Raw genomic sequence first — 27,441 nt, forward strand, 5'->3', positions numbered from 1 at the left:
CAGCAGGAGAGCACTGGGAGAAGGGTATGGAGAAAAAGTAGAAGTGAGGAGAATTCAATCCTTTGGCACTCCATAAAGATGGCTCGCTGAAGGGAAAAACATCACCAAGAACTCCTGTCACTTTATTAAGACATGGGTTTGATTACAAGTGGAGGATATAGGAGGCAGCTCTGAGAAATGGAAAGATCTGCAGGTTTTGAGGGCAAAGCCAAGTAGAGAACTCCAGCTTAGTACTGCATTTTCTGGAATTCAGGATATGTAACCACAAAACCCCAGGAACTAGACCCAAACCCAAACCACACAGAAACAGAAAGGCTCAGGCTCAGGCCTAGTGCTGATCCCGGAGAGGCCTAAGAAGTCACTTGCTTCTCTGTGCTGCATCAGGCTGATGAAATCCTGTATGCAGAGCAGACAGTCTGAGTTGGGGACCTAATCAGTTCCTGTGGAACATGATCTGCCATTATTTTTATCTTTCTTACCTCTGCTGCTCTCTCAGCTCCCTCCTCCATGCTGACTTGTCAGGACAGGGTCTAATTCTACCTTTCTTCAACTCAAGAATATACTTCTTTTGCCTGGCCCCCTGAGCCCAATGTGGCTCATGACTAGGGGTATGGTCTGTCACCACTGTGACATCCAAGAGACACTTCCACATAATTCCTGTGTGCCAGACTCCATGCAGATATGAATGATTTCACTCTGGTATCTCAGGCCAGGCCCCAGCAGATGGCTACAACTGAGATACACAGGAAGGAGGACTAACTGGTGATACAAAGGGCTCAATACAAAATGTAGGGACTCAAGGCTCTGCTACTTTAACATACATGGTTTTGGAAAGTGCTGTAACTTGGTGTCTCATCAGCAAAACAGGAATACCCCTTCCTTTTGTACGGAGCACAGAGCATCAGATAGTATGAGTTATATGTCTGGCATGAGGAGGAACGATGAACTCATTTAGTAGCCTCACATGTGCCTTTGGGGCAGTCCAGGTCTGTGCCATCTCCACTTCATGAGCTGTAGATGAGGAAACACAGACAAGGATATCAGAGCTCAGAGAGGCTCAGAGACTTCCCCGGGTCTCAGGTGTTATTTGTGACAGGGTGGGTATTGAGCACATGCCCAATGATCCTTCTCAAACCCTGTGGATTCTGAGCTTTCGTTTTTGCTGGGCCAGGTTCCCTGTTTTATCTGGTAGGATGAGGAGCCCAAGGCCAGGCTGGAGATTGATTCCCTAGAAAGTGACTCCAGGTTTGGCTAAAGAAAGGAGGTAATGACCAGAGGATGAAATGGGACATGGACCTGAGGTTGAAGTTCAGGCTCTCCTGGAGGAACAGGAGGAGACAGAGGAATAAAAGAGAGAGAAGGAGCAGTGTCATTTGTCATTCTAGGCATGAGCTCATCAGACGTCAGGAAATCCATTCATTTTTTTTGATAAAAGGGACCACAGAATTTATCATTCCAAGTAGGACATTTTGAGAGAGGAAGGTCGTTACTAGTCATTTTGGGGGGGACAATAGGCAAACACTGGGACTGTCTGGGCACATCTGGGTGAATTTTTAAGGACTTCAAAAGGGTATCTGAATAGTATGACTGATATCCTTGCTTGCCCAGGGGATGATCCCCTTAGGGGTGATCTTGAGGTTCAAGTACTCCACTTTCTAGGACCCAGGCTCCAGGCCCCTGCCCCTCGTGTCTTCCTGGGTACAAAGCCAGACACAGGTTCATAAGGACCAGGGGCAGAGGGGTCAGCAAGGGCTCCATGAGTCCTGCCCCATTGGAACTGAGCTCCCTAAGGAGGCACTATCATGGTGATCTGGCCCCTGGCTGCCATCATCTGAGAACACAGACCTTGGCAGCTACAGAGAAAGTGCCTTGTGGGTGAGATATGTTTTATTATCTGGAAAAGCTCAGAGCTAGGATGGTACTCTTCCTAGGGTGGCTCGAACCCCAGCCTTTTCTAGAGAGTGCAATGAACTATGGAGTATTATCCAGAGCTGCAGTTCTGTGGCACTGGCTGCTCCCCTGGACTTTTCTGAGCCTCTGGTCCTTCCCTGTGCCTTCGGTCAGTGGCATCTTTATAATGCATATTAGCCAGTTGCTCAACTCTTAAAGTACTAAGTTCAATATACCGATATAAGAGCACAAAGCGGGAGGCCCAAAATAGAGTAGCATTTGTAACCATGATGTTTTGGTTCTGAAATATCATCATTTAATTGAAAAGCCTACAGCACTTTAAGAATGAAAATTATAGCCATTAGATGTATACTGTAATTGTAAAATATATCTTGATTTTAAAAATATTAGGACATTATTTAAACTCTTTTTATATCAAGAAAATCTAGTGTCATAGTCTAACTTCTTTCCTTCTACTCAGGTAGGTTGAGTCACATTCATCATCAGGTTTTATGTACACCAGAGCAACACACTTTCTTGACCACAATATATAGTAAAACTTGCACTTGACATTGTAATACACACACACGAAGATTGTTTTTTCCCTTAGTAGGTGTGACATATGCCAATGCTTCCTATGCTATTCTCTTTCCTTTTTTCTTTTCTAGTCAATATTATTTTATTTTTTAAAGTTGCTGCTTCTGACAGGCTATACTGATTTCACAGCTTGAGTTTGCCCAGCATTTCCTCTAGATGGACTCTCATTTAAACTCCAGAAATACCCTTGGGCCACACAGAGCAAACTGGAGCTTAGCCCAACCTCTTCCCAGGGCACCACTTTGCATAGTGCAAGATGGATGCTTTAGTTCATTGGAGCCAAACAGCCCAGGATCAGATCCAGCTCCCATATGTCTAGGCTCTGATACATGGAAGAGCAAGAGTCACCTTGGCTACAGGTTATGTGTCTGTCACCCAGGAGAGGGCTGATCTTTTGAGAGTGTTGGGCAGACTGAAGACAACAGTCCCTGGAAAGTACCTGCAGGAGCCTGGCGGTCGTAGGCCCTAGGAATATCAACCAAATTGGAAGTGTCTGACCCAGGGATTTGCTGACTTAAGGAACTGGAGTTCCTGACTTAATGAATAGGGAATGCATTAGCCTCCAGTTCCCCTTGACTGCCTGAGGCAAGGTGGTGCTCTCTCAGAAGGATTGCAGGAACTGGTACTTGACAGACCTCACTCCTGGGTGCAAAGGCACTGGGAACTCCAGGAGTGGCCAGAAGGAGAGCTGCCTCCCCTGAACTCAGGAATGTGCAGAATGGTTGCTTCCTCACAGCCCACAAGCCCATGTGACCTAGGCTGACAGTCCCATGTTCAGGGAAATGCATGGGAAGAGGCCAGGACCAGGTGAGCCTGGGGCCGCCTCTGGGGCCTTCTAGACCAAACAAGACCGGTCAAGCCATGTGGGGCTCAGCTGCAACTCCAAAAAGCTGAGCATAGCCACCACTGCAACAAATCCTTCCTGAGTTCTTGGCCCTTTCCTTCACCTCCTTTCCAGAGGGTGGGCAATCACTCTTAAGTCTGGCTTTCAGCAATAGCCAGTGGACTGAGGCCGTCACCAAGGCAGGGCAGTGGGAAAGACGTAGAGAACTAGAAGCAAGGAGGGGAAACTTAATGGGAAGAGTTCCTGTTTGAAGCTGAACAGGCCTATGTTGGAATCCCTGCTCTGCCACTTCCCAGTGCATCCATTTGTGGAAGGACATAGTCTTGGTTTCCAGGAGCTGATTCCTGTTGATTTCTCTTTTAGGTTTGGCAGTGTCTCTGAACTCATGCTCTTTGAGGGCCCAGGCTGTGTCCTATGGCCTGGCCAGCAGTCCACTGCTCCAAGTCATACCTGCGATGGCAGTAGAGGTCTCCTCCTGGGGACATACACTGGCTGTGGCTATCACTCCCCTGGACTCCATCCCAGCACCAACCATTCTGTTGTCTGCACCGGGAGTATGCATAGGTCCTTGTAGGAGGGAGGAGCACTCAGAAGGAGGTGCCTCTGGGCAAAAGGATGATCCTTTTTTTCCCCCCATTTTTTTTTTTTTGAGAAATATACATCAGTGTATAAGTTTAAAGGATACAGCATGATGATTTGATTTACATATATAGTGAAATGATTTCCACAATAGGTTCAGCTAACATCATCTTCTCATATAAATACAATAAAAAGAAAGGAAAAGAAGAAAAAAGGCAAATAAAAAGTTCTTGTAAACTTACAGGATTTACATTCCTTACAACTTTCCTATATATCATACTGGAGTATTAAGTATAGTCATTGTGTTGTACATTTCATCCCTAGTACTTTTTTATCTTATGCTGGAAGTTTGGGCCTTTTTACCACATTGCTCCTATTTTTGCACCCTCCTAACCTCTGCCTCTGTTACCCAGGATTCTGATCTCTTTTTCTATGAGTTTGGGGTGAGGGTGGTTTTGTTTTTTGGTTTTTTTTAGATTCTACATACAAGTGAGGTCATACAGTATTTGTCTTTCTCTGACTGACTTGTTTCACTTAGCATAATACCCCAAAGGTCAATCCATGTTGTCACAAGAGGTAGATTTCCTCATTTTTGTACAGCTGAATAACACTGCGTTGTACATATATATATACAACAACTTCTTTATCCAGTCATTCATTCATGGACATTTAGGTTATTTCCATTTCTTGTCTATTCTTCTATGAACTTCTATAAGTACTTCTATGAACATGGGTTGCAGACACTTTTCAAGTTAGTATATTCATTTCCTTTGAATTCATTCCTATAAGGAGAATTGCTACACCATTTGACAGTTTTGCTTTTAATTTTTGGTGACCTTCTAAACTACTTTCCACAGTGATTGCACAAATTTACATTTCCGCCAACAGTGCACAAGTTTCCCTTTTCTCTACATCCACACCATCACTTTTTATCTCTTGTCTTTTTGATGATGGCCATTCTAACAGATATGAGGTGATATATCACTGTGATTTTATTTTGCATTTTCCTAATGACTAGTGATGTTGAGCATCTTTTCATGAACCTGTTGACTTTTTGTATGTCTTTGAAGAAATGACTATCCAGGTCTTTTACACATTTTTAATTGGGTTATTTATTTATCAATATTTACTTATTTTGCTATTGAGTTGTATGAGTTCTTTACATGTTTTATATATTAACCCTTTATCAAATATATGGTTTGCAAAATTTTTTTTTACTTCCAGAGTTTGTATTTTTACTTTGTTGATTTTGCTGTGCAGAAGGCTTTTAGTTTTATATATTCCCATTTATTTATTTTTTATTTGTTGCTTGTGCTTTAGGTATCATATAGGTGTGACCTTGAGTATGCCAACAAATGAACAAACTTGTGAGGTGAGTATTGTTCTCTTTATTTTAGAGATAAGCAAAGAAATGTTTTAAAAAATCATCATCAAGATCTATATTAAGGAGCTTTAGTCCTATGTTTTCTTCTAACAATTTAATGGGTTTAGGTCTTAAATTTAAGTTGTTAATACATTTAAAGTTAATTTTTATGAGTGGTTAAAAGTGATGGTCCCAGTTTCATTTTTTTTTCCATGTGAATATCCAACTATCCTGGTATCATTTATTAAAAAGACTACCTTTTCCCCATTGAATGGTCCTGGCTCCCATGTCAAATCATTAGTTGGCTGTATATGTTTGGGTTTGTTTCCAGCCTCTTATTTCTGTTCTATTAATCTATTTGTTGCTTTTACGCCAGTACCATGCAGTTTTGATGACTGTAGCTTTACAGCACAGCTTGAAATAAAAAAGTTTGATGTTTCCTGCTTTGCTTTTCTTTCTTAGGCTATTTTCTTTCTTAGGCTTTTAAGTTCTTGTGATTCCATATAAATATGAGGAGTGTTTTTTCTACTTCTGTAAAATTACCATTGGAATCTTGATAGGGATTGCTTCTACTCTATAGCTGGATTTCAGTAGTATTGACATTTTAACAATATTAATTCTTCCAATTTATGAACATGGGATATCTATTTATTTGTGTCTTCAATATCTCTCATCAATATCTTATAGCATTAAGAGTAGAGATTTTTCACCTCCTTTGTTAAATTTATTCCTGATTTTATTGTTTTTGGTGTTATTGTAAATGGCATCAATTTCTTTATTAGGGTATTTGTTATTAGTGTATAAAAACACTACTGATTTTTATATGTTAATTTTGTATCCTGAAACTTTATTGAATTCATTGATTATATCTAAGAGTTTTTGGTTGTAATCTTCAGGATTCTCTCTATATAAAATCATGTCATCTGCAAACAGATACAATCTTATTTCTTCCTTTCCAATCCTGATTATTTGATTTCTTTTTCTTGCCTAATTCCTTTAGCTAAGATTTCTAGTACTATGTTGAATAATAGTGGTAGGAGTAGGCACATTTGTCTTATTTCTGATTTTTTTCATTTTTTTAATATAGAGAATTTTTAAAAAGATTTTATTTACTTATTTTTAGAGAGAGGGGATGGGCAGAAGAGAGGAAGAGAAACATCAATGTGTGACTGCCTCTCAAGCACCGTCTACTGGCATGTGCTCTGACTGGGAATCAAACCAGCAACCCTTTGGTTCACAGGTTGGCACTCAATCCACTGAGCCACACCAGCCAGGGCTATTTCTGATTTTGAAGGAAAAGATATCAATCTTTCATCACTGAGTATGGTGTGGAAGGGATGATCCTTTAATCTTGGTTCACAGGAAATGAACCATTATCATTTTTCAGGTTCTGGTGATTCCCAAGGGAAGGGTCAGAGGATTATAGAAAAGGTGCAGTTTGTGTGACCCTTTGAGATATGAACAGTGAAGTAAGATGAATTTGGGTCCAAGTAATGACTTATCAGTGTGATCTTGAGTATGTAAACAAATATACAGCCTTCTGAGATGAGCATAGCTATCTTTATTTTAGAAATGAGCAAATAAAGGTTCCAGTGTTAACATCCTGTTGATTTATTGGAAAATCATTCACAAAATATTTCTTTACTACCTCCTATGTGACACACACACAGACACACACACACACACACACACACACACACACACACACTCGCTCACATTAGTGAGCAAAAGAGACCAAGCCCCATTCTTTCAGCACTGGTATTAACCTTTTTCTTTAGGAAAACAGTCAACAAACAATTAAACATGGCAGGTGGTTCTAGGGAGAACAGCACAATAAGGTGTCCAGGGCATGCCAGCATGGGGAGGGGGTACTGTACAGGACATGAAGTCTGCAAATACTTTTCTGAGGAGGTGATGGTGAGCGTAGACTAAAGGAAGGGACAGGGTACATCACATGATTTCTATGCAGAGACCACCTAATGCAAAAAAACTCTGCCAAGGGTGAGGCTGACCTGTTCAAGGGAGAAGAGGACAGTGTGCAGGCACAGATAAAGGGGTAAAGTCAGATAGGTGACAGGGACCAGGGAGTATAACTTCTGTTGGCCCTGGAAGGTTTGAGTAGGTTTTGCATGACTGGTCATTCTGACAGGCCACTCTTATTGCTGTTGAGAGGATACTGCAGGACATAACAGTGAGCCAGCTCAGGGGCTAGTGCAATGATTCAAGCAGAAAATAGCTGTGGCCTGATCAAGACTGTAGCAGTGAGAAGTGACTCTGTTTTGGACATATTTTGAAGGTAACTAATTGGGCTTGTTAATGGTTTAGCTCAGAGTTATGAGAAAATAAAATAAATCAAAGATGACTATAAGATGTTAGCCTGCATAACTCGAAGAAATGGAATTGTCATTTGCAGAAATGGGATGAGCAGTTTGGGGGAAAAGTGAAAAGTAGACATTTCATTTTGCATATGAAAATTTCAGAGGAAGAGCTGGGTGTACCACCCTGGAATCCAAGAGAGAGATCACTCTGAATTCCTTAGCTTTTACATGGTGTTCAGGGCCAAGGGAGTGAATGAGTACACCTGGTGCTAGAGAAGAGTGTCTGAGGGCTGAGCACTGATGCCTTCTTTTGTTTAGAAGTCTGGAAGATGAGGAGGAAACAAAGAGAAATGAAATTGCACAAAGCCAAAGAAACAGTCAGGAGTGGTCTCCTCAGAGCCAACCATAAATGTGTTTCTAGGATGTTTATCAATGATTCAAATGATGTGAGATACTGAGTAAGCTGGGGATTGATTACTGACTATTGGATTTCCCCACAGGGCTTAGTGATGACCTTGACAAAGAGCAGTTTTAGTGGAGTGAGTGGCAGGGTTAAATTCTGATTGGAGCGGATTCAAGAATGAAGAGAGAAAGAGCAGGAGAAAATGTGGACAGGTCTTTTGAGGACCTTTGTGTGACGAGAAGCAGAGAAATGTTGCAGAAGCTATCAGGGGACATAGAGTAGAAGGACAGAGTATAGGACTTTTTATTTTTGCTTTGTTTTCTTTTTTATGGGAGATATTCATGTTAGTGTGTTGATATAGAGAGTAAACAAATAATTATGGTGCAGGAGAAAGGGGAAGTCAAGACAGATGTCCTTAGGAAGGTGAGAAGCACTTCCCAGAATAGGGTGGCTGGGAGAATGGTGCTCCACATGGGTGACAGTAGAGACAGTGGGTACAGATTTGTTAGGTGGTGGATGAGAAGTGAAGTCCAGGGAAATCCCCTTCTTCTTATTGCTCCCTTTTATTCAGACATTGAAGACAGACCATCAGCTGAGAGTGCAGAAGAAGATAAAAGATTTAAAAAGAGGGGAAAGTGTGGAATGAACACCTAAAAGAAAGAGGAGCAAATGGGACGGGGACATGTGATAGTATCCAGGGAGCACTGAGTAACTGTCATGAATTCAGAGACTAGAGAGCAAACATGCATTTTTTTCTGAGCTCTCATCAGCTGTGGAAGTGCAGAAGGGTGACTGAGTTGGATTTAATCGGGGATAGATGGTACAGCAGTGAGCAATTACTTTCACTGCAAGTCCACGGCTCCTCCCATTCAGCCCTCCCCCGACCCCCAGTCCATAAGTATATCTTGCCAATTTACTGTCTCCCTCCCAGAGTATAAGATGCTTCATCTGGGACTTCATTCTGTTTCATTTCTGTTCAGTTTCATGGGCCAAGAGTTAGATGCAACTCATTTGCTCTAAAATATTAGCTCCTGAAAAATTAGCAGTGACCTTTTTGAAATTTGAGTAGCTCCAGTGTCAGGTAGGAACATCAAGGTTTGGCTGCGACTTGCCCAGTGCAACCACCCTAGGGCCTGCTGATGTTTCTCAACCTGAAGACATCAATTTGCTGGTTGAATGTTTATTAAGCAGCCACTAAGACAAACATTCTTCAAGGCATTGGGGACAAAACTCCCCCACCCCCAATAAGACAGTTTACAGCCTGGCAGGGGGTACCCCAAGGATGGATGTATATACGACTTCATTGTCCCACTTTGTTTCTCTCATGGGATGCACAGGCTGTGGGGCAAACCCACATCATCCCTCTGCATACCTGAAGCTGGGCTGGAGCTCTCCACAGGCTGACTATGGTGCAGCCATCTCACAAATGATATTGGGCAAATTGTGTTGGTGCTGGTGTGTGCCTTCAAAGAGGGAAGAGCATTTAGGCCCTAAACTGAATATGTGTACTTTTTATGGGGAAGGGGTCTTAAGGGATGCCTCTGAATCATTTATAAATCCTAACAGGTTGGCAGGCACAGGTCTGAATAGTCTTTCTTTGGAGTTTAACTGAAACCAAGATAACAGACCCAGAAAACAACCTGAGGAGGTTGGGCAGAGGAAAGGGTGGGTAGGAAGTCTCCAACATAATTATGTGCACTAGCCCACAGCCTATTTGTGCCCTACCTGCCTTGCCCATTCTACCTACCTTGCCCATTCTGCCTGCCTAATTGCCCCTAGTGATGGTTATTTGGATCCAATTAGCAGAAATCCTTATTTTGGCTCTGAAGCAGAATTTACTTAGAATACACAGACCCCAAGAGAAAGATGTACAACTGGACAACACAAGGGACCTTCTGAGCCACTCCTAACCTGCGGGCAGCCACATCTCACCTCCCTCTGGAGCTAATCAGTCTCTCATCATTTCTCTCTCTGAATCCATTTCATGCAGTTGTTGCTCCTTCTGCTCCTCTGTCTCCTGCTCCCCACACTCCCATGTATAATGTTCTCAGCCATAAGTAGAAAAAGCTTGAGGACCTGAAGCAGTCCAAATCCCAGCTCTGTCTCCTGGGCTGGAAAACCGCACTGGCCAGCCTGAGCCAGGTGTCTCCACCATCCAATCAGTTGTGTCTAGAACCTCCCTCATGGTGCCTCCCAGCTCTCAGGACCCCATTCCTAGGATGTTCTAGCCCTTTCAGGCGTGGTTGTAAGGTTTGTCCCTTACACAGGGTGCACCAAGGGGAATGAGGGGCTGAAATCCAGCCTTCTATGTCCTCATACTGGGCTCCCTATGTGAGCTGCACCTCTCCCAGGCAGAGGACTTTCCTGCTTCTAACGCAGAGCGGGACCCCACACGGGTTCTCAATGGCAGTCCTTGAGGGTCAGATCACCACCAAAGAATCTACTTTTCTCAGGTCTTGGCTTCATCAGTGCTTCCTTTAGGAACTCTTGATGGTATTCTAGATTTCTCGACACACGTCCTACACTTATTATGCTTTAGGAAAATGTTCAATTAATTGTAAGGCAGTCCCTGCAGACTGCAGTTCTGTGAAATCAGGGAGAAAACTGCCCACGCCACCTAGTCCAGGTCTGTCATCACAGACAGCAGCTGACTAATGAGGGCCAGCAGCCTTGAGCCTTGTGGAGCATGGAAGACCATGGCTTTTTTTTTTTTTTTTAAATGCAACATCATCGTGAAGAGTCAATATCACACTGAAAAATTTTCCCAGAGACTGGTAATTCCTAGAGTTAGATAATGGTAAAGAATGTGGAACCAGCACACCCAGGCACTGAAGGAACGTATGAGACCCCAACCAGGAGGTTTCTTCCCAGCTGTCAGCTGAGAGTGATAAGCTCATAGGGAATCACTTGCAGCTCCAGGTGGTATCTGAGCTTAGCTGTAGGTCTAAGTAGAGGCAGGCGTGAACTGATTCCAGCTCTATGGACTGTAGGGAACAGCAGGTTGAGAGGGAGACAAATGACTCCTTGGTATACTCTTCCAGTCTAATCCTCACATCTCCTCATGATGCTAAGCATTAAAGTTGTAGTTGGGAAGACTGAGACTCAGGACAACGGAAGTGTCTCAAATCCCACAGTGAGCAGAGATAAGAATTTAAGCACTGGTCTCCTAATCTTCACAACCACCCTTATCTCAGGACACCACGATGGCTCTCACTATAGCCCCTTCTAACCTTTCTCTCTTCCTTCAGCCCATCTTCAGCTCAGCAACCACACTGTGGTCACCCTATACATAACAGTGAGCTTCTGGGCACAGTGGTAATCTGGTCACATTTGAGCCTGTGGGAAAGAGACTCTGTATAACAGAGCTACCTGGACTCAGACAGTTGTGGTGAGTTCACACTCCTTTCCAGACTGGTTGACTGTGTACCAGAAAGAATGTGGTAGAAAGTATGAAAGGGTTGACATCTGTTTGTCCAGTTCACACCTGTTCAGTGTCCAGGATAGTGCTGAGGGATAGCAGTTGAGAGAATTAGTGCTTGGCTTTCAGAAAGGCCCTTGTGCAGGACAGAAGGGCACAAGGTGCTGGATCCTCAGCACTACTTTCAGCAACAGGGTATCTGTTTGCCTTCCACTAAGCCTGACAAGTACAGAGTGGAGGTCTCCTTCCCAACAGCTGTAGGGCAAACACCTAAGCCCTTGCACAAAACCATCCTTTTTGAAGCAGAGGGCTGTCTGGTCTTTAAGAAGGAATTCCAGCAAAATCAAGGACATCTGGAAAAAAGGGTATGTTTTTCCCAGCTCAGGATCAGTGAACTAGGAGAGGCAGCTGTGGCCCCAGAATTCTCGCTCATGTTTAGCATGACAATGGCCTGTTTTCCACTAAGCATGGAAGCTAGAGTTACATACCTCTCTGTGATAGGAGGGAGAAAAACAAGTCTTGAAAATTCCAAATGCTAATACTAATTTCAATCTATTGGTTGCTACATTTGAATACATGTCTTTATTAGAACAATTATAAGTGCATATACATTTTTTCATTGATATGAAAGTAGAAACTGTTTCTCAAAAGAAATAGTTACTTGTTAAAAAAAAGCACACTGCATACAGGAAGCTGCCTTCTTCTGGACTAATTTCACATTATCTGGGAGATGCATTTTAAACAATACAAAGTACAGTATTTATCACATTTAACACTGAACCCATCACTGCTCAGAGACTGAGAGTCCAGCGAAGTTGGGGAATAACAAGTTTCCTGTGGGGATTTTCAGCTTGGCTATGTCTGCTGAGAGGACATGGATGTTCCTTGGGAATGGTTCCCAGGGTTAGGGTTCCCTCAGAATGGGTCAGGGGAGAGGTGTAGAGGAATCAGTACCCCACGATGATTTTCATCTAGCTTCAGAGGGTACGATACCTGAGAAAGGTGATGAAGTCCCAGTGAGGGAGCTCATGGTGATCACATCAAGCAGTATTTCAGAAAAGTAAGGTGAAATCAAATCCCCCTCTGGACTCACACAGGGGCACTGCAGTCTTTTGCTATGCAGACCCTCTGCTCGAACAAGCAGAAGGCCCCTCCTGAGCAGAGGGCCCCTCCTGAGCCTCCTCGCTGGGGTCTCAGCATCTGGCCAGAGCAGGACAAAGAACAGTACAAACAACACAGGGCAAAGATTCAGATTCTAACACACAGCACACCTGTGAGTTCCAATCCCCCAGTCCACCCTCATGTGATACAAAGGCTGGTAGCAAAGGACTGTGTTGGAGGTTACACTGAGCCCAAGGGAAGGTCAGGTAGTGGCAGCACTGGACCAGGAGGAATAGCTGGGTGACACCTAATCACTTGACATACTTGACTTATATTTTGAAAACAACAGGCAAAGCCTTTTTATTTGCAAATTAACTATTTAAATGCATATCTGCCTTAGCTGGAAGGTCAGTCTCCTTTTAGGAGCTGACTGCACATAAAATAATTGTTGTTATATAAGTAATTTTCCCTGCAGTTTCTACTCTTACTTATTTTTCCTCCTATATGGAAGAAACAAATGATTCTTTATTTAACTGTAGTCAAGATTTAAAGGCATGCTCATTTCCTCAGCGTAAAACAGATTTAATGGTTCTGGTTCCTGGATTCCAGGGGAAGATGCTTCCAAATTTTCCATGAGATTTTTTACTATCTTGGATTACCTGGAAATGACACTTCCATCAAAGATTCAATAGTTTCATGTATAATTCAGGAGCCATGTAGTGACAGGCTAATTTTAAAAAAGTGTTTTGAAACCAGTTCTGCATCCCTTATAACTAATGAAAGTCCTCTGTACTTTATTTTTTTCAATATAGCATAGCTGGTTGAATATATGGTTGACAGAAGGGTTTATCACTATGAAGATTCAATTTAAGAAATACTATGGAAATGTCTAACATGTGTTACTGATAACCCAAAGATCATTAAATCTAAAAACACCTACAATTCAAGATTGTTTTACTACAATACACTTTCTGCATGTTATTAGCAGTGTTCTGCCAATGGATACATTTCCTTGTTTTGCCCTTCTGTTTTTTCCACTTTCTTAATTAAAAAAAAAACAACTGGATCTTTAATCAAAGGGGATAAGTATTAGTGAGACCAAATAAAAAACAAAACAAGCAAAAAAATCCTTAGTGCCTTTTTCAAAAGCAAAAATTTTAAATTGTTTAACTCTGCAAACTGCCTTCAGTAAAGGGAAATATCCCAAATATCTGGGTTCTTAACCAACTTTTCCATGTCCCATCATTTTCCAAGAGTAATTCCCTGCTGGACATCCTGGAAGCACAAGGTAACAGCAGCAGCAGAGAAGGTCCAGGGGCCACCGTACAAGGTAAGAGATGGTGGGATTGCCAAATGGTGATAAAGACGAGGTTAGATTTTAAACAGGAAAATACCCAGGACTAATTATTTTATGGATTATGTTTTCAAAACTAAAAAGAAGTTAAGAATTATTTTCTTGTTATTCCTGTTAGTCCCCAAACAGTGCTGAGTTTAACACTATAAAGACAAAACTCTCTATAGTTCTGAGATATCTACATCTATGGAAATTTTGAGGGTCAGTGTCCTCAGAGGTCAATGCTGCTGCAAACTGAATTCCCTTGGGCTCTGTGAATCCACCACAGTTTTGTGATTTGTAGGGAAAACAAGGTTATCCATCCCAAATGACCACAGCCCTAATCAGGGGCCAGGACAAAGGCCCAAGGGGCACCTCTTCACTCTCAGCCTCTGCATATGAGAAACTGACAATGAAGCACCAACAACAATGGCTTTGAACAGAAAACAGGATTGGACAACAGACAATATTTCAAACTAGACACAGTGATGCACAGTGTTTCCTGGACCTGGTAACGGAATACATTTTGGTTTGCTTCTTGGTGCGCAGTTTAAATTAAAGCTTTAGTCTTGAGAGAGTCCTTTTCCGAGGTCATGGAGACAGTCTCAGATGCACATGATGATGGATGAGAGAGAGGATGATGAGAAGAACGCGATGAGATGTAGAGGAGAGCTCAGGATGAGGCCCTACCCTGGCCTTGTACTCCTACCTGCCCCAGCTCAGTGAAGCCCCAGGATGCTCGCTTGGATGAGGGATGAACCTTCTGCCTGGCCCTCTAGACCGTAATCTTCCCTGACCCCTTGTGGCACAGGGCTGCCTTCACTAGGGTTTGCCCATGCTGACTGGTCCTGACACCTCCTGGTGGCTCCCCATCCCAGGACATGATAATGCAGGCAAGACTCCCTCAGTCTGGGGTCCCAGCCTGTGTAGCTCAGAGGAATATAAAACTCAGGAACCCCTAGTCAGACCAGGGGCTTCATTGTAAAGATATTATAATAAAGCAAGTAAAATAATTTTATTCTAAGTTCCTATCTGTCACCAGTGACATTGGATAATCAAGCTAAATGAAAAAAAAAAAAAAAACAAAAACAAAAACAAAAAAACCCAGAATATATTTTGCTATATAGTCAAATGGTGAAAGTAAGGCAAATTGTGCAAAACAAGGCCCTGGGAAACGCATTCCGTCCTGTCTGGACTGCTCAAGGAAACCACAAGGGGCCCTTCCTAACACTGGCTTTAGACCTGGCATCCTACAGTAAGGCTTCCTCAGGCGTCTGACCCAACCTGCGCCTCTCACATCTTGAACCTCCTGTTAACAAGAAGAGAGGGAGACACTATTAAGGCGGGTTCCTACAGTGGCCAGGCCTCACACTGAGATTCCAAGCTTACTCCAGCAGGGCCCCACTCCTCACTTCTGAATTCCAAATTGCCAGGGTGATGCATCTCCTTTCTGAAGCCCTGGGTAGGGGAGGGGAGCGAGAGAAACAGCATGGCCAAAGCAGCACAGGGATATGGATGGAAGGTGGGAAATGGAGAGGACAGACTGGTGCAGTAAGCATGGGTCATGGCAGATGAAGGAGGGCACGGAGTCAGCCTGGCACAGTGGTCACATGACAGGACGGAGCACACTGCCTTCGCCCAGTGCAGATGTTAGGCCTGGCTTCACAGGGCCTAGCTCAGGCTGCCGGCTCAGTCAGGGCCTTGGCACCACTGACTGTTTCCATTCCCCCCCCCCGGTTGCCTCAGGGCCTCTCAGTGGACCAGCCAGAGTGGCCCTGGGGCTGATGCGGGGATGGCCTCACACACCATTCACCTGGTGCAAACATGTGAACACTGCCCTATATCAACCCACAACAGCATTAAGGTCAGGCTCTTCCCCAGTGACCCAGGACACTTCAGTGGAGCTGGGGTTATGCCTGCTTGTCAGACAGTGAAGCCCAAGGCCAGCTCTCTTAGTCCCCACAGCCCTCAATGCCCCAGGATATGTGGGAGATACTGTCCTCCTGAGAACTGCAGAAAGTAGTTTGTCGCCTTAGGTCAGCAATAGCTTGACCCACTACTGCTGGAGGGCAGCCAGTTCTCCATGGTGAAGAGGAGGGAACTGCCACCTCTCTAGGCACAGAGGATGGCTGCTCCCACAGTGTACATACCGAGTGAAGGACGGCACAGGGGCATAGGGTCTGACCTTCTCAGTGGTGCATTTTTAAGAGTTAAGAATAGCCCAGCCAGGTTCCCACAGACCAGGCATGCTGCTGCTTCACCAGGAAGGACTGCAGCCCTGGGCCATCCAGTTAACATCCAGATGCCTTCCAGTTAACATCCAGAGAGGCAGGGGGTAAAGATCACTGAAGTAAGCCCCTGCTCACTCAGAGCAGGCCTGCTGGCCTCAGTGCTGAAAACGGGCCCAGGCTGGGAGAGTTAGCCAGCTAAAAGGGATGACCGTGGAAACAAAGGTCTCTGGCTGCAGGGCTCTAACAGGACAGTACTCCAGTGGGTAAAAAGGAATGTTGTGATGCTCTGTGCTGTAGCCCCAAAGGAGCACATTAGAGCAGGAGAGGGACACAGCACTGTGTGACACAGGTGAGTCTGACACACAAGGACCTTGAGTTCCCTTCTCCTGAAATCCGTCTTCCATGTCCTCCATCCACTTCATCTTTCTGGATCCATGTACTAAAATTATGACCGGGGCCCAGGGTGGAGGGTTTGCATTTATATGTTCTGGTGAATAGGGAGAAGAGTAGATCTGCAAGGTAACCCCTTTTCAAAGCACTACCAACATCAGGCCTTGCTCTTCCCCGTGATCCCCTTCTTCCTGACTAAATGAGACTTGCCCAGAAATCTCAGACATAATTCTGTAGGGAGGGCAGTGAGAAACTTCTAGAATTTAAACCTTGTCACTTTAAGCAGGTATTTCCAATGAGTGAGAGGCAGCAGTGTCCTGCAAATAATTGCACAGGGTCATGAAGGTTCTTCCAGAAGGAGGGGGAGGGATAGGCTAGAAGTCCCAGAGCAGCAAGGCCTTTGCAGAGTTCCTCCACATCGTTGGGACCCGTGTAAACAATCTACAAAATGAATTACCCTGTGAAGAGGCTCCCTGAGAAGCACTTCCACATCTGCTCTCTGGGAATGCAGAGCTCACACCTGCTCTCCTGGCATGGTCTGCAGAAGCCTACCTACTTGGAGGTAAAGCTATTCACACAGCTCCAGGCCTAGGGAGAGGGTTGTTTGGAGAAGTCCCACCCCAGGCAGCAGAGAGGTGGAGGGCTGGCAACAGGACTTGGAAAAGGGAGTCAGTTACCACCTTCAAATGCAATGGCCACAGCCAGCTCTTCCCCAAGAAGGCGTAGATGGGTGGCACAAGGGGCAGCAAATGAGAGGATATAAGGCATTGCACCCTCTGCTGGCAGAGGCTCCACTGCTGGGCTTGCTGATGGCTTTGTGTGTGTGTGTGGATAGGGAATGCTGGGCAGTCATATGCTGGTCTGAGACAGGAAGGCAGATTCCAAGTGTGCGGATCTGGGTGAGCTCCAGAGTAATCATGGGTCTTCTAAGAGACTGAGTGAAGGGCAGGGTGGGAGACTCAGAAATTTGGGGAGATAATGGAGACCCAGGTCACTCTAGACAGAATCCTGGGTCATTCTAGAGTCTTGAGAGTCTTGAGCTGTTCTACATAGAATCCTGAGCACAGAGTCTCCATGTTCCAGACCTGAACCCCAGTCTCTCTACAACTACTTCATAATTTAGCAGACCAGGAAGGACCTTAATGAACATATAAATACAGGAACCAGTGTGGCCATAGGAGAGGCAAAGTGCTGCTCCCCCTCCGAGTCTGAGAGGTTACCCAGGAGACAGCGGGTCTGCTCTGCAGAAGGGTTAGAGCAAATTTACAAAGCACTGGGAAAGACAAGAACAGAGTGTACTGCAGTCCATCTCGAGGTGGTAGATAACTAGATTTTCCTTTTCTGAGCAGCCTTTCTCTTCTTCTGTCGCTTCTTTTTTCCTATCTTTTCTTTTTTCCCCACTTTTTCTTCTCTGCGCCCCCTTTGATAAAATTAGTAGAACCATTAATAATGTTGAGATAAACAAGAGTCTGTCTCAGTCTACACAATATTTAACACTGGCCCATGTATTGGTTTCACTCTGTCTTCAGACTCAGGTCTAAAGGCCCTTGGGCAAAGCACTGTCCATCAGTACCTCATTAAAATTAGACATTTGTCTTGATTCAAAAAATGTTAGGCTTCCACAACACATGTGAGCTGATTACAGCAATCACCAATTTGCCAACTTGACCCTGGCTCCCATTCTCATCTAAAAGGGTATGAAGGCAAACCAGAGCCAGGCTGGACTTGATCTTCTATTTCACCCCACCTGCTCTCCCAGGCTTCCTTTTTTCTCAGTAAAAGAGTGCAGAGCTGAACTCTTTTTCATCTAAAAAATCTGTGCATTGTAAATTGGAGGCAGGAGTCAAAGTTCAGAAGGCCGTCCAGAAGAGGAGAAATAAGGCAGCTTCATCTCTCCTTTCTGGATGCCTGTGGAGACACCCTGGGAATGACTAAAATTGTTCAGAAGAATGAGGGAGAAGGCTGGTTAGCAGAATTTTATTACAGCAACTGGCTCATGACTGTCACATTAAAATGATTTAAGCTGAATGGTATTTAATGATTTATGGGATAAGGTCACTTGTTCCTGAGAAAGCTTGATATTAACCATCGGCTGGAATTATGGGATTTTTACATGGGAAAATGTGAGAGATTTATATTATAAGGGTTGAGTCTCTAGAGATTACATGGGGTTGTTAGGAGAACCAAGGAAAAGGAAGGGGAAGAGGAATTAGTGAGTCAAATATTATTCTTCAGAAAACTAGCACTGATGCTTTCACTGGCTTTAAAAAAAAAACACGCAAAAACTTGAGTTGCAGATTTACTCCTGAGCAAGGCCCATGTGCTATTATTCACATGAGAACTTGGCAGGACGGATCTAAGGCACCTGACCACCAGGCCAGCTTATCTTCACAAACTTGGGAAATGTGTAAGAGCTCCGCATCTAACAACTAATGGATTTTATTTCAAGTAAATAAATTCCCACATACAGTAGGACATTTATACCATGAAACAATTAGCATTTTATTGCTAGTGCATATAATGTCACATTTGATACAATTTTAGTACAAGTGAAAAAATACACTGTGGCCAACATTAAAAAGCTTCAATCACATTTCTATGTATTTCTTTACAAATTGCCAGTAGTTAAGATAATAGAGAATTGTATCTACTGACATTCATAAGGCTCCACTTCAAATGTATGAATTGTTTGACTATAAATATATTCTGAGATACATTTGTTTATAAAGAAATGTTTAAAAATTTGTGCACAAAAATATATAAAAAATGCCTTGCAAAAAGTTACACATACCAACAGGCCCATCTGTGGATCACATTTATGCATGGACATTTCACCTTGCCAACATTTCTGACTGTAACTATTGTGGCTTCAGGAGCCGAAGTTAGTGGCATGAATCTAATTTATTCACTTAATTTTTCACCTCAGATTTCAGAAAACTTACTTAGCATTTGTAGAGCCTCCGTGGCACACAGATGCTTCAGAGGCAATCAAAGGAACCAAATTCTTCAATGAAAGCTCTCAGATTGAAATTGCATTTGATTTTGAAAAGATTTGTCTCTCATGGGAAGGTGGAGACATGGTCTCCCATGACCCAGGAGAAGGCCAGCCCCATTCTGGAGGAGACCAGAGCAGATTCTCACAATGGGCCTGAGCAGGAGGGAGGGCAGAGGGAGGAGGGGGCGGCAGGGCTGGAACTCCAATGACCACCCTCCTCCCCTGAGCACATAAAGAAATGAGAAGGAGAAGCGAGATGAAAGCATGCTCTTGCAGGCAGGGAGAGTCTGTCAATGACTGGGAGAGGGTCTCTGAGCACAGTCCCCAGTGATGGTGGATTCTACATGGAGCCCACAGGTCCATTCTCTGAGCTTGAAAGAGGAGGTACAGCTAGTGGCAGTTGCATAGTATGGTCAGCATCTGAGAGCTACCCTGGACCTTTACTCCAGGAGAGGTGTGCCCTGCAGGAGCCACCCAATAGTCTTCCTTTATACCCCAGCTTCTGGAGGAAAGACACTTTTCTGAGCTCCATGCTTGACCATCACCTGACTGTGCCCAGACTCCCCAGGAGAGAAGAGGAAAAATCCAAAACAAACCGAATACAGATATCGAAGTAATCACTGATTTAAAAAAGAATAATGAGAATGAAGATGATTGTGATGATCATAAGGGAAGTGACTGGTGGGAAATACTTTTGGGATAATACAATTTCTTAGGAAAAAAACCGAGTTATAAGACAGCCAATGTGCAAGCGTCCCAGGTATGAATGAATATAAGCTATGGTATTGTACCATATGCTATAAATGCAGATGTCTACATCCTGGGCAAACCTCCCACCCATTCCCAAGTCAATGTGCTGTCCCACAAGCATACCTGGCCCTCTCCATTCAGACCTTCCTCACCCCACACCTTTGCCCTTTCAGGACTTTCACACAGTTTTAGCTTTCCTCCAGTGGCTCTAGTGGAAAGTCCTTTTTGGCTGTTGTGCTTACTTGTATAGAGCTTTCTCCAGGTATTCCTGAACCCACTTCAACTTTGGGTCAATACACACTTGTCTGTTGTTGCTCTTCAGCCTTGCCCTGCAAAAACAGAAGAGGCAACAGTGATAGCTGCACAGGAGGAAGGACTGCTATAACCTGCGCATTTGCTCATTCAACACCTGTGTCAGGATCCTTACTGGAGCCAGGTGTCTGCTTGGCAGAGAATTCCTATAGGAATCATTTGAGTTGGAATTTGAAGGGTAAGTAGGAATTGGGTAAGAGAAGTGAAGGGTGAGGAAGAAGCAAGTGCAAATATATCAGAGGGTAACAATATGGAGTCTGTGAAGGAACAGCAAGAGACAGAATGCTCAAGAAGCCTGTGGCCAGATGTAAGGGCAAAAAAGTGGGACTTTATCTGCAAGATTATGGGAACTTGTGAGGATAGTAACTAGAGTAACAGAAGCAGGTTTTTATTTTGGCGAATTACCTTGATAGCACATGGAAAACAGAGAGAAAAATAAGCCTAGAGGCAGGGTCCTGCAATAATCTGGGGGCTAAAGACAGGTGACAATGAAGTGAGAGAGGGCCAGTGCAGGAGAGGGGTGAGAGTACAATAAGGGAGGGGCACTGAAATTGGGAGTTGAGAGTGCATTGAGCAAGGGGCAGTGCAGGTGTGGGTTGAGAGTATAATGAGGAAGAGGCAATGCAGGTGGTAGATAAGAGTGAAGTGAGGGAGGGGCAGTACTGGGAAGGACGAGAATGCAGTGACCGGACAGTACTAGTTGGGGAAGTCAGAGTGTAGATTATTCACCTGATAGCGGTTTCCAGGGAGTTTCACAAGTTCAGTGAATCTTCAGGGTCTCTTTTTGTTTTTTTAAAGTTCATACCTCAACTCCTTCCTACTTCTCACATCCACCATGGCCACTCTACCTGAAAGCCCCTGGCAAAGGACTGGACTTTTCTTAACACCCCTCTCCTTAAAGCGCTGATTACCAGGTAATTGCACTGTGTTATTGCACTACAGGAAGCCTGCGGATACTTCTGGCCAGTCACTTAAGGGTCTAGAAGGATAGCTAAGGCCAGCAAAATGGCTCCAGAAAACCCACAGGAGTTTTCACATAGCCTTCTTGAGGTGTGCAGAGGGATATAGCTTGTAGCAAAGTAGATAGGAGTTCCAATCTGGATACCACTGTTTATTAATTTTGTGTATGCCCAGACCTGAGAATTATATTTGGCTTCAAGGTGTATTACTTGGCAAGTAAACCAGCACAATCTGTACTGTAAAGCAAGAACATATAAGCCAGATTCAATACCTGATAAAATATCTCTTAAAGGACAGATAGTATTTTATTATAAGCAAAATAAGTAAAAGCATTCATCTTCTAGGGCCCTAAAACATTTGTAAATGACAAGCACATCAAGGCATCAAAGGGTAGGAAAAAAGACAAAGAAGAATCAAACATAAAGAACAGTTGGTGCTATGTAGAAAAGTCTTCAGGAAGTTGCAGCGTTTATTCTAACTGTTTTGTCCCCATCTGTTTTTAGCACTGGGACTTTTCAGGAGGTGAGCTCTCCCCAGGAGACCCCTTGCATCACCTCCCTGGAGTCCAGACACACTAGCATGCTTACTATGTGCCAGCACAGGTACATAGGAACACTGAATGGCCAACTAATGGACAGCCATGGGTGGCTTCCTTGCATACCTTGTCCAGACTCCTGCACTGCAGGCCACAGATCTCTGTCTCATGTATGTATGATTTTGGTTTGTTTCATTTTCCATATGAATGAAATCAAATGTTAGCACCAGCAAAACTAAAAACTCATGTGTTATATTTGAGAAAATGCAGTTATGTGAGCTGATAATGGTTAAAGATGACTTCAGTTGAATTTGGATCTTGTACTATGTGAAAAAGGATTAATTTATAATACCAAAGCCCTGAAACTGGCAGGACAGACAGAACTACTAGCAAAGGATGTTACTGAAATTGAGTGCAAACTTTGGTGAAGCCAGTGTTTCTCTAGTCTGGAAATGCATCCAAGTGTGCTGCCATTTTCTGTGCTGAAGGGAGGAAACTTGGAAAGAAGAGACAGAGACTACTATAAGCAAAGCAAGACACCAAAGAGTAAGAGTGGCTTTGGAAACTCCTGCTTGGTGGTATATTCTAAATCCTTGTGGTTATAACAGCTACCTCTAATTATGCCAAGTTCAAGGCTGGACACTTGGCACGTGTCATTTCTCTAGCTTTACAAGTTAGGTATTACTGTGCCCATTAGACGTAACATTCCTGGAGGATGATTCTCAAACTTACACAATCTGAATGGAACAGTTTGCAGTGTTGAGGATTTTGAGATGCTTGACATTGGCTCTAGGAACGTGGCTCTCGAAGAATCGGCAAGGACATCTATAGCTCAGGCTGACCGGTTTCCCTATAAGAGGTAATAAGAACAAGGTAGCTTGTTATTATCCTGTCAGGCCTCAGAGATACACATGTATCCGGGTCTGCAGCCAAGGGTGGGGAAATGGTAGAATGATGGAAGGATGGAGAGTGATGGAATCAGTCACTGGTGCATCCTTGCAAAAAAACCTTCTCCTTGAGTAGCATAGTGAGATCTGGTGGGCTCAGGCTGAACTCCTACGGGGCCAGAGGCCAAAAGGACCTGTGGAGAGATGAACCCTAGGAGGGAAGGTGGAAAATTAAAATAAGTGCCTGCTCAGATTTCTTAAGATAAAGGATGTTAATCATAGGAAAGAACTATTTCAGTCAAAGGTATCGAGGTACCCAGTTCTTCTTCCCAAAATTAAATCCCCGGGACCAACTAAGAGTCTCTCTTACTTAGAAAGGGGGGAGGGTTAACAGGGAAAAGAAGGGGAAGGGTCAAATCAAGGAACATGTATAAAGGACCCATGGACAAAGCCAAAGTGGGGAAGGGTTGAGCATGGGAGGTGGGAGTGGGTTGGGCAGAAAAGCGGTGGAGGGAAAATGGAGACAAATGTATTTGAACAATAAAAAAGAAAAGAAAATAAAGAGAAAGGGGGAGGGGTGATAAGGAGGCTCCAAGCTCTCTCTCCTTCCTCCTCCCTCCGTCTTCCTTCATAGGCTTCATCCCAGAATCCACCAGGGACCTCGAGGGAATACTGCCCTTCCTCACCTGCAGTCTTCTTGCCTCATATTTACCTTAAGCCCAGGCAACCAGAAAAGAATCTGGGCTGGCTTCCTAGCTGGGAGTCCCCAGAGGGCAGGACAAGGGCCCACTTTCTCTCCAGCACTTCCCAGAAGGCATGGAGATTATCAGGGCTGGAGTCAAATATGGCTTTTATTGCCTGTGCAGGGGCCCTACAGACTCCTGGGTTATATTACATCTTTGTTTGCAAATTTACCAATTTGCAAAATGCCATAATTGATACTCATTAGTGTAAATTAGCAAAGGACTCTTGAAGAACCCACCCTTATTCTTTAAGTCTAGAATTGCAAGTCCTGGGAGGCTGGGATTTGTGACGGTTTTTCCTGCAGATTTTATCCAAACCCTATTTAATAACCCAAATTATTTGACTTTGTGGATCCTTTCATCAGGGATTAAATGTATGTCTGAGAATATTTAGTCCAGAGGTTTTTGTTGTTGTATTTTTTTTAATGCTCTTGCTTACAGAACTCCCAGAGGCCTCCTGGTGGTTCTGAGGTTCTATGCTTTTGGGCAAGGAAGCTCAGGAAGCTGCATGAAACCTTGCAAATTAGGGACTTCTTATTTTTTTGTTTTCTAAAGACTGCATTCAGTTGAGAAATGGCATGGCCTGGGTATAGCAGCCTATTGAACCACCAAGTCTGGGAGAGAGAATATCCCAGGCCACCCCAACCACCCAGGACCAAACTCAACACCCTAAAAACAGGAGAACAGAAAGTTTGATTCAGGGCTTCCAGTTGATTCATGGTGCAGGAGCATTCAAGCAACCCTCACATTACCCCTGATGTAACCTCAGAAAGTCTCTGCTGGGCCTGGCTTTTAGCAACTGTATAGCCATTTCCTATCTGTGCTACCTGGTAACCAGGCAGCTGGGAAAGCAACCCAGGGCTGGGGGCTAGGCAGCCTGGGTAAAGAGCCAGGTCTTGCCTCTGAGTGTCCTGCCCCCAGGTTTCCCTAGAATTCTCATGGGTGCTCCTGAACTGAGCAGGGACTGGGGTCAGTGGTGAGCCAGAACAGGTCCCAGCTTTACAGCAACAGAGAGCTGGAAGGCAATAATATGCACACTGTGATGGGTGGGGGCTGCTGCTCTCTAGTGTCCAAAAAGGTGTTCTGGCTCCATGCAGTGAAAATGAGGCCTAGTCTGAAGTTGAAACACAGGCTTTGTCTTTTTCTTCTCTTCCCCCTTCCTCCTCTGAAATTATCCATTCCTTTAAAGGCAATTCCTATTTCTGCTTCTAGGCCCGAGTTGCCTGTCTATCAAATAGGGAATTTCAATATACTTTTTGGTTTTTGTTATTTATTTATTTTAGAAAGAGAAAGCAGGGGGAGAGAAATCATCTTGTTGTTGCACTTATTTATGCATTCATTGGTTGATTCTCATATGTGCCCTGACCGCAAATCAAACCTGAAACCTTGACGTATGGGGTTATAAGACCCTAACTAACTAAGCTACCCAGCCAGGGTAAGAGTAATTTTTTTAAAGTGACAGAGCCCAACTGCCCTTTACCAAGAGAACTCAGAACTGTGTCCACCTGATGTCCTTTTCTATAGCTTTTTGTCAACATTACTAACTTTTTCAGTTGTTGTGGATGTGACTCCATATACAGGAAAGGCACTGATTAGCCCAGATGTTACTGTGGGTTGGGACCTGGTTACCTTGGCTTTATTTCAGAACAGTTACCAGAGAACCTTCCACTCTAATGAAGAGACGCCAGCCACACTCTCCAACCAGGCCTAGGAATGAGGCCCACCCTAGGTTTAGCCCCTGGAAGTTTCTGGGCTGAGCTTAGACAGCGGAGGGAGGGCAGAGTCCTAAGCCTGAGCCTAAACAATGGTCTCTCTGAAGTACAGCTTGGGAGCTCAGCATGGGTACACAGGCCCCAAGAGTTAAAAACAAAAACAAAACAAACAAACCAAAAAAACAAATATATTCTGGCCTAGGCATGCATGAAGAACCAGACTAGCCTGGAATCCAGGACACTAACCTTCACACTTGGCGGTCAAGTGAGGTAAACAACCAACCCTTTCCAGGGTCAGTAGGAGTCTGTGTGTTATGTTCCCCCCAGATCAGCTGTACCCAGGACTCATGGACCTGGGTTCCTGCATTCCAGTCCTTTCTTCAACTATGGGCAGCACCATTTCTCCAGAGAGAAGTGTGTGATGACACCTCCACTCTCACCAGACCACTCAAGTGCTAATTCCCACACCAGAGTGCCTCTATGACCTGGGGGAATGGGGACACAGCCTAGAATACATTTTCAGCCAGGAGAAAAAAATTTAATCTGGTCCTTCTGCAGCTCTAACAAGCAACTTGCTACACTTTTAAAGAACACTTCCCAGGGATCAGCCAAGAACCCTGTTAACCAGGCTCCACTGCCTGGTCCAGTTGCTATCCTACGCACCTTACCCACCCTGGCTTTCCCACCATCTCCTGCCAGAATGCAGCTGGGGGTCTTTCCCTCAGCTTAGCCCAGTGCTCCAGGAGCTCGGGCCCTGCACAACCTCAGCTGTACCAAAAGCACTCAGAAAATTCTTCAACCCTTTGCAGAGTTTGTTGTAAACTCCACAGCTAAGAACAGAACAGGCTGCATGGCCTGACTAACATGTTTTTTTTATTTGCAACAGTTTATTTTGGTTTGCAGCAGCAGTGGTATCCTATGACAGGACAGGGAGATTCTCTCAAGCTTCAAAAGAGAAAAAAGCTCCCATTCTCCCAGTGAAACTGGACACCACCTTGCACAATGGCCTAAGGTCTTGGCGATTGAACTTTGCTTGCAGCCCTCATAGGAGGTGGCGAGCTCCCTTGCCTGCAACAAAGGCACACATCTGCAGGTGTGTTTTGGGGACTATGGAATGCGAGAGTCTGATGGCCCCAGGGCCTCTCTAGGGGGACCGCGGGAAGAGACAGGGAGGCCATGGCTGGACACGTGCCCGGGTTCGTAGCGTCGCTTCGGACCTCAGAGCTGTGTAGAAACACGGCCGGGTGGGTGGCGCAAACGCAACAGCTGCTCCATACCACCCGCTCGCGGAGTCCTGCTTGGGTGGCTGCAGAGATCCGGACTCTGGTTGGAGGGGCCACCACGCTGCTACACCAGATCTCACAGCCACCACAAGCGATTCGAGTAGGCTTGCAAAGAGCTCTTCCCTAAATCAGCTGCCGATCGCATCTCCAGCACCGTGAACCCATCCGCCTCTGGAAACCGAGCCTGATGAGGGAAGGCACTAGCTGAGGGATGGACGTGCCAGGGCCAGGTACCCGAGGTTCCTCTCTCGGTTCCACACACCCCTCCCCCGCGCCCTCTCACAACGTGCCCTCGGTGCGCCCATCCAGTTATCCTGCGGGACCTCCCTCTGCAGCCGGCTGGAGGTCTGGTGGCTTCTCCACAGTCCCAGAACTCTAGCTCGTGTGCGGAGTGCAAAGCCTCAGTACCTTGACGCTTCTCGCGGGACTTTGAGCGCCGCACCCCGAGGGAGAGCGCCCTGAGAAATGGTCAAAGAAGTGAGAATTGAGTTCGCTCTAGGCGGCGAGGGCGGGAGCAGAGGAGTAGGGGCCCCGCGCGGAATCGGGAGCTCTGAGCCCGGAGTTCAGAGCTTGGAGCTTGCCGGGCCTCCGCCTCCAAGCACACTCACCGTCGCTGAAGGAGAGCGCAGCCAGCACGAGGGCCAGCACGGCGACGATCTTGGCATCCATGGCACTGACGGGCGGCGGCAGGAGGACCCAAGGCTAACGCTGAACTGATGCGGCGGCGAAGAGATAAAGTGCGGCCGCTGGGGAAGGGCTCGCGACGCTTTAGAAGCGAAAGAACAGAGCGGGGCGGG

General features: G+C 44.9%; 1 protein-coding gene across 4 annotated transcripts; it reads right to left on the reverse strand.

The window, feature by feature from the left end:
• Positions 1–989: 989 nt before the first annotated feature.
• Positions 990–27,441, reverse strand: CXCL12 (C-X-C motif chemokine ligand 12). 4 transcript variants are annotated; one of them, XM_054576877.1, is made up of 4 exons: positions 27,253–27,436; positions 22,752–22,869; positions 20,455–20,541; positions 990–1,011 (listed from the first exon to the last, which is right to left on the reverse strand). In XM_054576877.1, exons 1-4 carry the CDS (start codon positions 27,311–27,313, stop codon positions 1,005–1,007), a joined length of 273 nt encoding a protein of 90 aa, XP_054432852.1. In that variant the 5' UTR covers positions 27,314–27,436; the 3' UTR covers positions 990–1,004. The 4 variants fall into 4 exon arrangements, with proteins under 4 accessions (XP_054432852.1, XP_054432850.1, XP_054432849.1 ...); XM_054576875.1 differs by lacking the exon at positions 990–1,011 and adding an exon at positions 10,715–15,155; XM_054576874.1 differs by lacking the exon at positions 990–1,011 and adding an exon at positions 15,162–17,887 and having other exon boundaries at positions 27,253–27,438.

The sequence above is a fragment of the Pteronotus mesoamericanus genome, unplaced genomic scaffold (assembly GCF_021234165.1).
Source record: "Pteronotus mesoamericanus isolate MK-2021 breed Mesoamerican mustached bat unplaced genomic scaffold, CSHL_Meso_final contig_35, whole genome shotgun sequence".
Taxonomy (NCBI): domain Eukaryota; kingdom Metazoa; phylum Chordata; class Mammalia; order Chiroptera; family Mormoopidae; genus Pteronotus; species Pteronotus mesoamericanus.